General features: G+C 33.9%; 1 protein-coding gene across 2 annotated transcripts in view; it reads right to left on the bottom strand.

The window, feature by feature from the left end:
* The window catches only part of LOC126879548 (sex-lethal homolog), a 49,127-nt gene that overhangs the window by 17,765 nt on the left and 14,911 nt on the right, over nucleotides 1-16,451 (bottom strand). The window contains exon 4 of one of the 2 annotated variants that reach the window (XM_050642699.1): nucleotides 2,007-2,970. The exons of the other annotated variant lie outside the window; for it this stretch is intronic. Coding sequence (XP_050498656.1) covers nucleotides 2,541-2,970 — 430 coding nt within the window. The 3' untranslated portion in view covers nucleotides 2,007-2,540. Of the gene's footprint in view, nucleotides 1-2,006; nucleotides 2,971-16,451 lie in introns of those variants that run through there. 2 annotated transcript variants of the gene reach the window in all.

Raw genomic sequence — 16,451 nt, forward strand, 5'->3', positions numbered from 1 at the left:
CTCAATATTATACTACGGAGTTGAATCCTCGACACTGACTGAAGCGATGGAGAAAAAACTTAAAGCGTTCGAGATGTGGCTATATAGACGAATCCTAAGAATATCATGGACGGACAAGATAACCAACGAGATCGTATTACGAAGAATGGGGAAAGAAAGAGAGGTGACGTATACCATTAAAAGAAGAAAGTTAGAATATCTCGGACGCATAATGAGAAACGCCACTAAATACAGGTTACTGATGGTAATACTTCAAGGCAAAGTATTCGTAAAGCAAGGAATTGGGAGAAGAAGATATCATGATTAAAGAACTTAAAGAACCTGAGGAAATGGTTCTCCACAACAATAACTAATATATTTAAAGCATCAGTTAATAAAATAATTATAGCCAGAGTTATCGCCAATATTCGAAACGAATAGGCACCAAAAGAAAAAGGATAGTGGTATATATTTCAGTTAAAAGTTCTTTTTCATCAAAAGTGGTTTCTTTGAAATTTCGGAGGACATGTAGGTAGATGTTATGCATTATTAGTTGGCGGATAAAGGTGTCAAAGTAACTTAACACCTTTATCCAAACAAGAAATCACGTTTTGTTGTTATTAACAATTAACCTATATAACACTTTTTTGAGGTTGTTGTTGTGTTTATTGACGTTTGAGTAGGTACGTCAGATTGTTTTTTTAAGGGCTGTTTTATTATTTTACTAAACTCTGTGTTTTTAAATTATGGTAGGGGAGCCCAAGCGGGGACTTTTGCAGTTACTCGAGCGCGTCAGATTATTACATGGGGAGAAACCTTGTACCCTGAAGATGTACTTCTACCATATATTGGCTCTTAATGCAGGGGAGTTCGTTAAGGGGGGCCGAAAAAAAATCTATCCCTAGAAAAACTCGAAATCGTCAGATTAAGATAAGGGTAAGTTAAGTACATGCAAAACAGTGTATATTTCAAATATCTGATGATTTGAGCGGGGCGTAAGGAAATGGGTGAGTCCCAAAGTTTCACAAGGAAAAAACGAAATGAATGACAATCGAAAAACTAAAAAATACTTGCTCAATATTTTTCAAAAATCTATCGAATGATAGCAAACACGACTTCCCACGCAGAGGGGTGGGGGGTAAATTTAATATTTTAAATACGAATCCCGCGATATTTCGCGAAATAGACATCAGATCGAAAAACTGAAAAATACACTTATTCCATATTTTTGAAAAATATATCGAATGACACCAAACCGACCCCCCACGGAGGTGGGGTGGGGGCTACTTTAAAATCTTAAATGGGAGCCCCCATTTTTTATTGCAGATTTGGATTCCTTACATAAAAATAAGTAACTTTTATTCGAGACATTTTTTCAAATTATGGATAGATGCCGCTATCTAAAAAAACGATTGTTGGAAATGAAAAATTAAATTAAAAATGGAAAGTCCCCACTAAGATGGAAAACTTAACTTTTTTTGGACCTACTCTTCACAACCTAATAGGTCCCCATAACGCTCGAGTGACTGCACATTTAGCATACTTTGCTCCCTACCATTAGGAGTAAACTTAAAAGACAGATTCACTCCCCGTAATGTCACTAGAACAATTACCAGATTCAACTTCTTTTTTGGTTGATCATGTCGGTCTTTGACGGTAATTCAGTAATCAGTATCGGACTTCACAAATAAAAAACTTAATTTCATTTAAATGAATGGCATTTAATTGAAACAGATAGAACTGTATCTTTGCAAAAAGGTTACTTGAAAAAAGTTTAATGTAAAATCTTTTTACAAAGTCAGTATTTACTACATCTTCCATTTTGTCTCACTTTATTGTCTTGAAAATTTCTAATCTTTATTTTAACTGTTTGATGTACAAATCATCCGACGCCATAATAGGCATAAGGAAAAAAGAAAAGAAGAAGAAGAAAACGTACAAATTCATGCAGAATTTAATCCGGTATTAAGACATAGACATTTTAATTATATATTTTTAATTTTTTTAAAATACAAATTCAAATAAATTATAATCACATTAAAATTACACTGTAGATACAGTTTATTCATCTTCTGAGGAACTTGTATTACTGCCAGCATTGCTAATTGGAAGTATTAATGGTTCTATTACACTATACTCGATGCCATTTAGTTAGCACCTTTCTTCTTCTACTTTGAGGATGTGATTAATACAATTTTGCCAATGTATTGTAATTTTATTTCGAGAGCTTGTTTGTAGAAGTTTCTTTATTTTTTGCAATTTAAATCTTTTGTGTTTTTGAATGCTACTTCATTTTCCCCCAAATTTTCACAATGGGATTCAACTGGCAATGATATCGGAGGCAACCGCAGCACAATTTGGCAATTTCTTTTAGCCATCTTATCAGTTAAATACATATTATACTTATCTTTATTTAAACGTATCAGATGTAAAAGTTCTGAGCTAACCATCTCAAAATAAAAAGGAATAATTTTTATTTGTAACAGCATTATTGCATAATATTTCTCTTTTATAATGCTGTTGTCAGATTTTTCTCTATTTTTCGACTGTGATATGAGGCACTATCCATTACAATGAGATCGTTTTTTGGTAATTGTTGAAGGATGTGTATTACCAAACCAATTTTCAAAAACAGATGCATTCATTTCTTCATGGCAATCTTCTACATTTCTTCCTTTAAAAAGTAAAAGTCCTCCATTAACAAAACCTAACTCTAGATATGTATAAATAACTACGAGGCGTTTTCCTTTCCCCGACGGGTTTTTCAAACCAGTAGACAACCCTTCAATAAATGCCTGTCTACGGTTTTTTATGTCAGTGTCTACCCATACTTTATCTTTGATGTGACCTTCATTTACCCATGTTTCGTCAAAGTAATAAATGGGTTTACCTTTACTTTTGCACTGTTTTATACAAGTTAGGTAATTACGTCTCCATGTTATAATATCATCACATTCAATGATAATACTTTTTCGACTTCTCTTCAAGAACCTACAAAATAATAAAATGTAGAGAGTTATTCACTATATTTTGAACCCCCTGTAAACTGCTTTATTTACAGAATTAGAAAAAAATGTAAAATACAAAAGTTATTCGATTTTTAAAATATGATTTTTTGACATATATATCGTACTAATGACGTCATCCATTTGAGCGTGATGACGTAATTGACTATTTTTTTTAAATGGGAATAGGGGTCGAGTGCTAGCTCATTTGAAAGGTAATTCAATTCTCTATTCAGTAATATTAACATTAAGATAATTATTTATACAGGGTGTCCAATTTTTTTTTAATTGAATTAATTGACACAAAAAGAAGAATGCATGTAATTTATTTAATTCAAAATACATTCTACTGCTGTCAGAAAACAGAAATAACTGTTTATTGAACAAATAAACATTACTTTTCACTTAAATTCAATGTTCAAGCTGCCACCCATCCGCCTCTTGGCAGTTTGAACATTGAATTTAAGCAAAAATCAATGTTTATTTGTGAAATAAACTTATATTTCTGTTTTCTAACAGCAGTAAAATGTATTTTAAATTAAATAAATTACATACATTCTTCTTTTTGTGTCAATTAATTTAATTCAAAAAAATTTTTGGACACCCTGTATAAATAATTATCTTAATGTTTGTATTACTGAATAGATAATTGAATTACCTTTCAATTGAGCTAGCACACGACCCCTATTCTGATTAAAAAAAAATAAAGCACTCATGGGAGTGCCGACAGAAGTGAAAACTTCTTATAGTATATAAATTACGAGCTCAATACTTTTTCCCCATCCAAAAGGAAGTGCTATACCTATAATATATACGCGTTTCGTACGTTCTATGCTACTTATGTATACATACACATGATACTATAAATAAGAAGATAATATATTGCGCACCCTGAAGGGAGGGGAGTCGTGACGCAACCGGCACGTTCATAATGGTTCGTAACGTCCGATTAGTTTGAATCGTTCGCGGTTGTAAGATAAGTGTATTTTATATATATATATATATATATATATATATATATATATATATATATATATATATATATATATATATATATATATATATATATATATATATATATATATAAATCGGTTTTAAAACGTCTTGCGACGTTGTCCGATGCCTAATTTCCATGACACTCTATCATCCCATTGGCCCTCTCTAAGATCTCTTGCGCTCATCGCCTTCGTTACTCCCTCTCTCCAAGATTTCTTGGGTCTTCCTCTCTTTCTGCGGTTTGGTGGTACCCATTGCATAATCATTTTAGGGAGTCTTGAGTTATCCATCCTCTGGACGTGTCCGTACCATATTTTATACCGTATTTTATATTTTATCTTTGTAAAAGTGAGATGTCTTTTATAAACAAATAACACAAAAAAGTAGTTTAATATTATTTTGCTAAATGAATAATTTCATGACAATGCATAGAAATCCCATTTAACTTTAACAAGAATTCAAATTCAAATTGGTCTCCCGTTACGTCATCATGCGCGAACTCGGACGTATTTGGGCTACGGGAAGATACTATCTGGTTATTTTTAGTATCATGTACATACACATAATTTATATACGTACGAAATTTAAAGAAGTGCACTCATCTAAAAAGTGCACAACGTCCCTAAAGAAAATTTCACTGAAAAAATTTATTTTGTGGAAGCAATGACGGTCACTAATTTAATAATTTTTCCCTACCTAAAAGTGTATAACGTCCTTAAAGAAGTTTTCACTTCAAAAATTTATTTCGCCGAAGCGATGACAGTCGCTAATTTAACACTTCTTCCCCATCCAAAAAGTGCACAACGTTCCTCAAGAAATTTTCATTTCAAAAATTTATTTCGCCGAAGCGATGACGCTCGCTAATTCAACACTTTTCCCCATCTAAAAAGTGTATAACGTCCCTAAAAAAGTTTCGCTTCAACAATTTATTTCGTCGAAGCAATGACGGTCGCGATGACTGTCGCTATTCAATACTTTTCTCCATCTAAAAAGGGCACAAAGTCCCTAAAGTTTTCACTTAAAAAAATTATTTTGCCGAAGCCATGACGGACGCTAATTCAATACTTTTTCCCCATCTAAAAAGAGCACCACCTCCCTAAACTAGTTTTCACTTCAAAGATTTATTTTCGTCGAAGCAATGACGGTCGCTAATTCAATACTTTTTCTCAATCTAAAAAGGGCAAAACGTCCCTAAAGAAGTTTTTGCTTCACAAATTTATTTCGTCGAAGCAATGACGGTCGCTAATTTAATACTTTTCCCCATCTAAAAAGTGCACAACGTCCTTAAAGAACTTTTCACTTCAAAAATTTATTTCGCCGAAGCGATGACGGTCGCTAATTCAATATTTTTCCCCATCTAAAAAGTGCACAATGTCCTTTAAAGATGTGTTCACTTCAAAAATTTATTTCGTCGAAGCAATGACGGTCGCTAATTCAATACTTTTTCCCAAACTAAAAAGTGCACAACGCCCGTAAAGAAGTTTTCACTTCAAAAATTAATTTCGTCGAAGCAATGACGGTCGGGATGACGGCCGCTATTTCAATACTTTTTGGCCATTTAAAAAGGGCACAACGTTTCTACAGAAGTTTTCACTTCAAAAATTTATTTCGCCGAAGCGATGGCGGTCGCTAATTCAACTCTTTTTTCCCATCTAAAAAGAGCACAAGGTTTCTAAAGAAGTTTTCACTTCACAAATTTATTTCGTCGAAGCAATGACAGTGGCTAATTTAATACTTTTTCCCCATCCAAAAAGTGCACAACGTCCCTAAAGAACTTTTCACTTCAAAAATTTATTTCGCCGAAGCGATGACGGTCGCTAATTCAATACTTTTCCCCATCTAAAAAGTTCACAACGTCCCTAAAGAAGTTTTCACTTCAATAATATTACTATTATTAGACATACATTATAATATATACGTACAAAATTTATTTCGTCGAAGCGATGACGGTCGCTAAATCAATCCGTTTTCCCCATTAAAAAATAGGTTTTACATTTATTTTAAATTTAAATACTTCTATACAATTTATGTATACATACACATATAATATACGTACAAAATTTATTTCGCCGAAGAGATGACGGTCGCGATGAAGGTCGCGAAATAAATCCTTTTTCCCCATCCTAAAATAGTTTTTACATTTATTTTAAATTTAAATACTTCTATACAATTTATATATACATACACACAATTTATATATACATACACATAATATACCTATATATGTACAACATTCATTTCGCCGAAGCGATGACGGTCGCGATGATGGTCGCGAAATCAATCCTTTTTCCTCATCCTAAAATAGATTTTACATTTATTTTAAATTTAAATACCTCTACACAATTTATATATACATACACATAATATATAGCATAAGTGATGACGATCGCGCCTTCGATGCTTTTTCCCCTATCCAAAAATCGCACAACGTCCGGTCGCGACTTCAATGCTTTTTCCCCTATCCAAAAACCGCACAACGTCCGGTCGCGACTTCAATGCTTTTTCCCCTATCCAAAAACCGCACAACGTCCCTAAAGAAGTTTTCACTTCAAAAATAGTCGATTGCCTCATCACGCCCAGAGTGATGACGTCACTAGTATGTTATATATGTCAAAAAATCATATTTTAAAAATCGAATAACTTTTGTATTTTACATTTTTTTCTAATTCTGTAAATAAAGCAGTTTACAGGGGGGTGAAAATATAGTGAATTACACTGTACATTTGAATAAAGCTCTTTATTTTCTAATTGATTGCCTAACTCAGACATAATATGAAGATTTTTTGTGTTGCAAGTTTTATTTACTATATATTTGTGCATAACCCATATTTACTTTTTGGTTATTACCTATAATCATGAAATGATTTGCTTCTAAAAACAGTTGTTTTTATAACACTTTAGCACCGTATTATTGGCTCCGTGCGTCTCCTCTCTATTTACAGAAATTTACAGTCATGTGACACGCTGTCAGTTTTGTAAGGACGTTTTAGTATTGACTCTTATGGGATTATTTTGTTAAACTTGAATATTTTATTTTCTTCTTCTTCTTCTTCTTCGCGCGACTAGGATTACTCCTGTTTGTCTGCCTCTTATTCTGTTTCAGTTGTTGTTGACTGTACATTGTCTTTCCACCTTTTCGGCGGCCTTCCAACGGGTCTTCTGCTATACGGCTTGTTGTTTTTACAGATGTTCGCTAATCTATCTGGTTCCATTCGGTTTACATGTTCGTTCCAGTTTTTCTTTCTTGTTTTTATCCACCTGTTAAAATATTTTGAATTTTGCATCGTTCTCGTATACTTCTGTTGCTTTGTCTGTCTCTTAATGATATGCCCGCTATTGATATTAATACTTTCATTTCGATATTGTTGATTTGTTGTTTCGTCTTTCTTGTATCGGTCCTTGTCTCCGCTGCATATGTTAGGATAGGTCTTACTGTTGTCTTGTATACTTTTATTTTGCTTTCCGTGGTCAGGTATTTGTTTCTCCATATGGTTTCTCGGAGGCAACCACTTACTCTTGCCGCTTTTGTTGTGGTCTCTGTTCTTATATTCCTGTCACTGGTGATCTCTACTCCTAGGTAATTGAATTTCATTACTTGCTCTACAATTTTGCCGTCTATTTCTAACTTGCATCTACGCGGCTCTTTACTTATCACTATACATTTAGTTTTTTCTACTGATATTCTCATATTAAGTTTATTTGCTGTGATATTGAAAGTGTGGAGCTGCCTTTGTAGGCCATCCTCGTTATGAGCAATTAGTACTGCATCATCGGCATAGCATAGTATCGTGATTTTATGCGCTCCCATGTGGTATCCATGTCGTTTTCTTACTTCGTGAATTATTTGATTCATCACCATATTGAATAACAATGGACTGAGCGAGTCTCCTTGGCGCATTCCTCCTTTCAGTTCTATGCGCTCTGTTTCTCCTGTTGACATTATAACTCTGGTCTTGTTGTTCTTGTTAATTTCATTAATTAACCTTATTATCTGGTGGTCTATTTGTTCAGCTTGTAATAAATTTAAGATATCATTTCGCACTGACTCTGTCTACAAAGCACATGTATGCTGGTTTTCCATATTCAATACTTTTCTACTATTTGCCTGATAATAAAAATTGCATCTATTGTGCTGCGGTTCTTCCGAAAGCCTTGTGGTTCATCTGCCATGTTCGATTTTTCCTCGATTTTATCTTTTATGACTGCCGTCAACAATTTTAATGTGCTGTTCATCAGACTAATGCCTCTATAATTTTCAGGATTTTTCGAGTCTCCCTTTTTGAGTATCGGTAGCAGGAGACTTTCCTTCCATTCCGCTGGTACTACTCCGATAAATATTATATCGACAAATAATTTTAGGAGCCATTTGAGCAGTGTTCCTCCTCCATATTTTAGCAGTTCATTATTTATCTTATCAGGACCAGGTGCTTTTCTATTTTTTAATTTTTTTATTCGTTCTTGTAGCTCTTCTTCTGATATTAGTACTCTATCGTGGGTCTCATTAATGTTTATTTCTCTGTTCTCTTCTTCTCCTTCTCCATATAATTTCATGAAATGCTCAGTCCATTGTGTCTCCGTTATGTTATTTATCCGTACAAATTCATTCATTTCTGTTTTTTGTCTCCTTATCATTTTCCACACCTTTTTCTGGGATCCATAGAGGTCGTATTCCATATCTTTGGTAAATTTCTCCCAGTGTTCTTTTTTGATGTTATCTATTTCTTGGTTTACTCTATTCCTGATTGTCACGTAGTCGTCTCGTGCCTCCGGTGTCTTCACTCTTTTGTATGTTAGGAAAGCTTGTTTCTTTTGATTTGCTAGTGCTTTCACCCTTTCGTCGTACCATGGAGTTTTGTATTCCCGTTTATTTCTGGTGACTTTTCTTTTACCTAAAGCTTCTTCTGCTGCTTGTAGGATACTTTTTCTAATAATTTTCCAGGTTTCTTCTATATCCTTTTTAGTCTCTAGGTTATGCCTGTTTAGCTTTCCTGTTAGCCTGTTTCTATACAAGTTTTGTGTCCCTTCGTCTTCTAAGCTTTCTATGTTTAACTTTTCTTCGACTTTTGTATTTCGCTTGCGTTGTGTGTGGATTTCTATATTTATTTTCCCTAGTACCAGGCCATGGTCGGATCCTACATTGGCGGACGATAGAGTGCGCACATCTATTATATCCCTGGGGTGTATTTGTCTGTTTGTTATAATGTAGTCAATCATAGAGTTACGTCCTCTTGTATCTGATCAGGTGATCTTATGCTGTATTGGATGGTCAAAGTATGTGTTGTTAATTCGGAGGTTATTCAATAAACAAAGTTCTAGGAGTCTTTCTCCGTTGTCGTTAAGCGTTTCTTCGTTAAATTTTTGTGTAACTCCAGCCACAGGTATGTTGCCGACTCTGGCGTTTAAGTCGCCGAGAATTATTGTTTTACTACCGGCTATTGTAGTGTCCAGTAGATCTTGGAGCTGTCCATAAAAAGCATCTTTTATTTTTATTTTTATAGTGATAATAAACGAATACAAATTGTTAGCATTCATTAGTTATTATTTTATAATGTCATTTATAGGTCAACAAAAATATATTTTGTCGTTAATAAAGATTTATTGACATAATTTGCGATAGTGAGGTTACATAGGACATACCGTATCCGTACTTTTTTGAGTCAATTCGGATTTATCAGAGCTAAAAAGTGTATGTAATATGTACAAAACTTATAATAATATGATTTTGTCATGTGTATATTGCCACGTCCTTTTTGTATATAGAAAAAGTTAACCTCACTTCATCCTTATAACAACGTTAATTAATTTTATTCTTTAATCTAATTTTCTTTTGGGAACGAGGAAAATAAAAGTATTTCACATCACTAGATTTCCATGTATTTTTACAGTGAACAACACAACAAATAACGTGATATGGCATTTTTTTAAATGTCCCATTTAAACATACAGTAAAGCGTACTTACAAAGATTCAAGCAACCGCCACCATGAGCAGGTCGGTCGATGTTGCTTGACACTTTGTTAACGCTCGGAGCGAATAGTGAAAGTCACATACTGCCATTGTAAATTTTGCTACTTTTTTTATAATCAGCAGGGCCAAACTAAAAAAAAAGTTCACAAAAGTGTAGGTTTTTTCTATTTTACATTCATAAATACTTCCCAAATTATAATTGTTTTATAGGAGCCGGCCCATAACGTACGATTAAAAACTTTGACAAAATTGTAGTTATTATTTCTGTCATATAGAAAGCACAGGCGTATCTCTGTAACGCTGCCATCTGAATGTGAACTTCAGTATAGTATAAAATAATATTTATGGATTATCGTCGAAGGGTGACATGATCAACCAAAAAAGAAGATGTATTTGGTGATTTTTCTAGTTACATTATTATGTGTGAATTTGTCTTTTGAGTTTACTTCTCTTTTAAAGTTTGAAAACAGGGTATAGTTTGGTAAATAACTAAACTGAAATGCATTATGCACAAAAAGGTAAGTGATTTTCTAAATTAGTTAATTATAATCTACTTTTTGTCTTTTTTTAAGATACTTCTAATGATAACGTTCCAAGGATAAGTGGCAGCAGCTCAAAGTTTTTTTACAAAATTTACAGCATATTTTACAAAATACAAAACAATTCTAGTGGCTGTCGCTTAAAGAATGAATTTACAGCATTTTGTACTTCTTCATCTGACTGAAAACGATGGCCTTTTAACGCTTTTTTCAGTTGCCCAAAGACGTGAAAATGTCAAAACGATAAATCGGGGCCATAGGATGGATGCTCTAATATCTCTTGTTGTAGATTCTCTTTTACTAGTTCGGCAACATGAGGCCGAGAAGTGTCATGCGGAAGAATTACACCACATGGGAGCTTCCCTGGACATTTTTATTCCATTCTTTGATGGAGCCTGTTCAAAGTTTCATTATACAGGTTTGCAATAATATGAAACTTATGAAAAAACTCTATAAATAAGGGTCCTTCATGTCAAAAAAATTAATTTAGTTAAATATACCAAATAGAACTTTAAAAACTTCTTTGGTGGCGGAGAACTTGCGTTTTTCATTGCGTCGAAGACAGCCTACTGAATGGTTCAAAATAATGACACCACGATTAGTCGCCAGCAAGTTATTGACAATAGAAGGTCATTGCCGCTTTGCCTGCATTTTTAGGCGAGGCAATAAAGCCAATAAAGCACTAAACCTCCGAAAAAAAAAAAATTGAAAATCTGAAAAAGGCACTCGTTGGAGTCCCGACAGAAGTGAAAACTTATAGTAAATAAATTACGAGCTCAATGGTTTTTCTCATCCAAAAATAAGTGCTATACCTATATCATATACACGATGCCTATGCCCTATGCTATTTATGTATCCATACACGTAATTTATATACGTACAAAATTTATTTCAGCGAAGTGATGACGATCGCAAATTCAATACTTTTTCCCCATCCAAAAAGTGCACAACGTCCCTCAAGAAGTTTTCACTTCAAATATTTATTTCGACGAAGCGATGATGGTCGCGTCGACGGTCGCTAATTTAATAGTTTTTCCCATCCAAAAAGTGCAAAACGTCCCTAAAGAAATTTTCAATTAAAAAATTTATTTCGTCGAGGCGATGACGGTCGCGAATTTAATACTTTTTCCCCATCCAAAAAGTGCACAACGTCCCTCAAGAAGTTTTCACTTCAAATATTTATTTCGTCGAAGCGATGATGGTCGCGATGACGGTCGCTAATTTAATACTTTTTCCCCATTCAAAAAGTGCACAACGTCCCTAAAGAAATTTTTAATTCAAAAATTTATTTACTCGAAGCGATGACGGTCGCTAATTTAATACTTTTTCCCCATCCAAGAAGTGCACGTCCCTCAAGAAGTTTTCACTTCAAATATTATTTCGTCGAGGCGATGATGGTCGCTAATTTAATACTTTTGCCATCAAAAAAGTGCAGAACGCCCCTAAAGAAATTTTTGACTTCAAAAATTTATTTCGTCGAAGCGATGAAGGTCGCTAATCTAATACTTTTTCCCCATCCAAAAAGTGCACAACGTCCCTAAAAAAGTTTTCACTTCAAAAATTTATTTCGTCGAAGCGATGACGGTCGGTAATTTAATAATTTTTCCCCATCCAAAAAGTGCACAACGTCCCTCAAGAAGTTTTTACTTCAAAAATCAATTTCATCGAAGCGATGCCGGTCGCTAATTTAATACCTTTTCCATCCAAAAAGTGCACAACGTCCCTAAAGAAGTTTTCACTTCAAAAATTTATTTCGTCGAAGCGATGACGGTCGCTAATCTAATACTTTTTCCCCATCCAAAAAGTGCACAAAGTTCCTCAAGAAGTTTTCACTTCATAAATTTTTTTCGTCGAAGCGATGACGGTCGGTAATTTAATAATTTTTCCCCATCCCAAAAAGTGCACAACGTCCCTCAAAAAGTTTTTACTTCAAAAATAAATTTCATCGAAGCGATGCCGGTCGCTAATTTAATACCTTTTCCATCCAAAAAGTGCACAACGTTCCTAAAGAAGTTTTCCCTTCAAATATTTATTTCGTCGAAGAGATGACGGTCGCTAATTTATTACTTTTTGCCATCCAAAAAGTGCACAACGTCCCTAAAGAAGTTTTCACTTCAAAAATTGATTTCGTCGAAGTGATGACGGTCGCTATTTAATAATTTGTCCCCATCCAAAAAGTGTACAACGCCCCTAAAGAAGTTTTCACTTCAAACATTTATTTCGCCGAAGCGATGACGATCGCTAATTCAATACTTTTCCCCATCTAAAAAGTGCACAACGTCCCCAAAAGAAGTTTTTACTTCAAAAATTTATTTCGCCGATGCGATGACGGTCGCTAATTCAATACTTTTCCCCATCTAAAAAGTGCACAACGTCCCCAAAAGAAGTTTTTACTTCAAAAATTTATTTCGCCGATGCGATGACGGTCGCTAATTTAAGACTTTTTCCCCATCCAAAAAGTGCACAACGTTCCTCAAGAAGTTTTTACTTCAAAAATTTATTTCTTCGAAGCGATGACGGTCGCGATGATAGTCGCCAATTTAATACAGTTTTCCATCCAAAAAATGCACAACGTCCCTAAAGAAGTTTTCACTTCAATAAATATACGTACAAAGTTTATTTCGTCGAAGAGATGACGGTCGCGAAATAAATCCTTTTTCTCCATCCAAAAATAAGTTTTACATTTATTTTAAATTTAAATACTTCTATACAATTTATATACGGGGTAGCGATAAAGTATGGAAACACGGTAATTTCTTGGAAACCGCTTGAACGATTTTTATAGATTTTGGTAGGTAAGGGTTTTCTAATGAGGCCGATATTACAGTGGTAATTACATTGTTGTCAAATCTTCCGCTTTTCTGGAAATCTAATGAACTTTCTTATTTTAAATGGAACACCCTGTATGTTTTTTGGGTTTTGAAGTCCCTAAGAAATACTAATTATTTTTCATGGTATATTCCCTATACCTAAATGCCATAACTTCGGAGTTATTGCTACATTTATTATAAAAAAATTTTTAAACAAATTATAAAAATCAATTTTTTTCGGCCCGAGCAGATATTATTTTAGGTTCTTTGGATCATTGGGAACAAAAAAGGTCTTTTGTCATTTTCCTCTAAAGTTAATCGTTTCCGAGTTATAAACAATTTAAAACTGAAAAAATCGAAAAATGACGATTTTTAAGGTTTAAAAACACAAGTAAAAAAATCATTTTTAAAATTACGAAGTACCTAAATTCAAGCCCAAACCTTCTTCTATCAGCTCCCTATAAGAACTTTTGGCACGTTTTATTCTAAACATTATTTTTTTAATTGTTAATGAAGCGCATATGAGAGGAAGGGCGATCGGGTTACATTAACAACTAAAAAATGATATTATTTTAAAATGAAACAAGGCCAAATCACTTATCGCTAGCCGATACAATACGCTTTGACCTTGAATTTAGGCACTTTATAGTTTCAAAAATAATATTTTTTACTTGTGATTTTTAACCTAGAAAATCGTCATTTTTCGAATTTCCAACTCGGAAACGATAAACTTTAGAGGAAAATGACAACAGCCCTTTTCTGTTTCAAATGATCCAACGATGCTAAAATAATGTCTACCCGGGCCGAAAAAATTAATTTTTTATAATTTGTTTAAATTTTTTTTTTAATAAATGTAGCAATAACTTCGTAACTATAGCATTTAGGTATAGGGAATATAACATGAAAAATAATCAGTATTTCCTAAGGACTTCAAAACGCAAAAAATATACAGGGTGTTTCATTTAAAATAAGAAAGTTCATTAAATTTCCAGAAAACCGGAAGATTTGACAACAATGTAATTAATACTGTAATATCAGCCTCATTAGAAGACCCTTACCCACCAAAATCTATAAAAATCGTTCTAGCGGTTTCCGAGAAATTACCGTGTTTCCATACTTTATCGCTACCCTGTATACATACAAATGATATATAGCATAAGCGATGACAGTCGCGAATTCAATGCTTTTTCCCCTATCCAAAAATCGCACAACGTCCCTAAAGAAGTTTGCACTTAAAAAAAAAACGACAAGACGGATCTTAATAATTATTTTTGCATTCGATTCGTGAATGTGTCAGGAAACTTTTTGACCCCTAGCCATGAGATAATATTGAAAAACTGCATACAAAAAATGCATCTCAAACAGACAATAAAAAAATTCAGAACTCGTTAATTATCGGCGGAAATGAGTTCAATTTTGTTACTGAGGGGTTTTTGGGGTAGCTGAAAAAGAATGTAAGGGACCGTTACAGTGTGTTACGTAGGGGGGAGGGAGGTCAAAAATCTTCAAAAATCGCGTTACGTAATACTTGAACGCTCTTTAACGTCGTAAGTGATCTCCGGAGTACCTGGTGCCCAGGGTACCTACTGTTTACCTCGTCTACTGGAGCTTTCGGCAAATTCATTAAAACTTAGTCAAAAATCATTACTCGGGGGTTTTTTGAGTCGCTGACTACGAATATGACATCGACAGTGATCTCCGAAGTAACTGGTGCCCAGGGTACCTACTGTTTACCTCGTCTCCTGGAGTTTTCGATAATTTTAATAAATAATTAGTCAAAACTTGATACTTGGGGGTTTTTATGCTCGCTAAGAACGTATTTAATATCGAAAACGATCTTCTGAGCAACCTCTACGTCATAGAGTTTCATTTCATATCTTTAAAAAATAACACATTTTTTATACGCTTCAAATTCTGTTGGTAGAATCTTTTTAAAATCGATGGTACCACTGGGTATGAAAAGAAGGAGAGAATAGAGAAAGTAAAAAATACGATCTCCCGCTTAAAATATATCCGTAACTTTACAGCTTAATTTAAAATTTAATATTAACAAAACAAAACGCAAACAATTGACATTGGCCATTTTAACACCAAGGCACAGTATGTGGCTAATACTACTTCCTACTGTATATGCCTTCACCCAACATTTGCCTGGTCCGCCCAGTATAATGAATTTGATATTCTGTAGTTACAAGACGCACTGAGGAAAATCATGTGGGTGTAGGAAACATAGCCTTAAATACTCCGTTGCATGTAAAAATTGTGCAGGAGTAAATTGTACTAATACAGATTGTAATAATCCGATAGTTGAAAATGAGTGGACAGATATATTTTTTAATAAAATTGCTAGACCTTGGGTTATAGAAGGAGAAATTAATCACAGGAACCCAACGGATAATAGACATGACAATGACGAAGCAAACGAAGACAACATGTTTCTCACTGAAGCATTTAGTCTGGAAGAAATAAAGAACTGCCTAAAAAGACATAATAATTCAGCTCCAGGATTAGATGGTATACACTATAGTATGTTGTATAATTTACCCATACATAAGAAAGTTCAACTACTAAACGTAATAAACAATATCTGGATGAGTATGGATATACCACGTGCATGGAAAGAGTACATCATAGTTCCAATTCTTAAGCCACACAAATCACCAAACTGTCCGGATTCGTATAGAGGCATTTCACTATCATCATGTGTGTTAAAAACAATGGAAAGAATGATTAAATGTAGACTAGAATTATGGTTAGAAAAAAATTCTAAAATACCTGCAACACAATTCGGCTTTAGAAAATCATGTTCTACGATGGAAAATTTAACGCACTTAATACTGGATATATATAACTCATTTTCCGCCAACAAGTCGGTATTTGCTACATTCATAGACATAGAAAACGCATATGACAATGTGAACCTACAACTTCTATACCACAAAATGAAGGAAATAGGACTGCCAGATACACTCTGCTGGAAACTTCATCAACTTTACACCAATAGAACTCTTTATCTTCAAATCAATAACAAACTAATAGGACCCAGAGTTTCAAACATCGGGTTACCCCAAGGGAGCATCTTAAGTCCAATATTATACACTATTTATACAGCGCATATAGGTCAAAGCATAATTACTAGCAAACAAGGTAAAATAT

Source organism: Diabrotica virgifera, chromosome 2 (assembly GCF_917563875.1).
Source record: "Diabrotica virgifera virgifera chromosome 2, PGI_DIABVI_V3a".
Classification (NCBI taxonomy): domain Eukaryota; kingdom Metazoa; phylum Arthropoda; class Insecta; order Coleoptera; family Chrysomelidae; genus Diabrotica; species Diabrotica virgifera.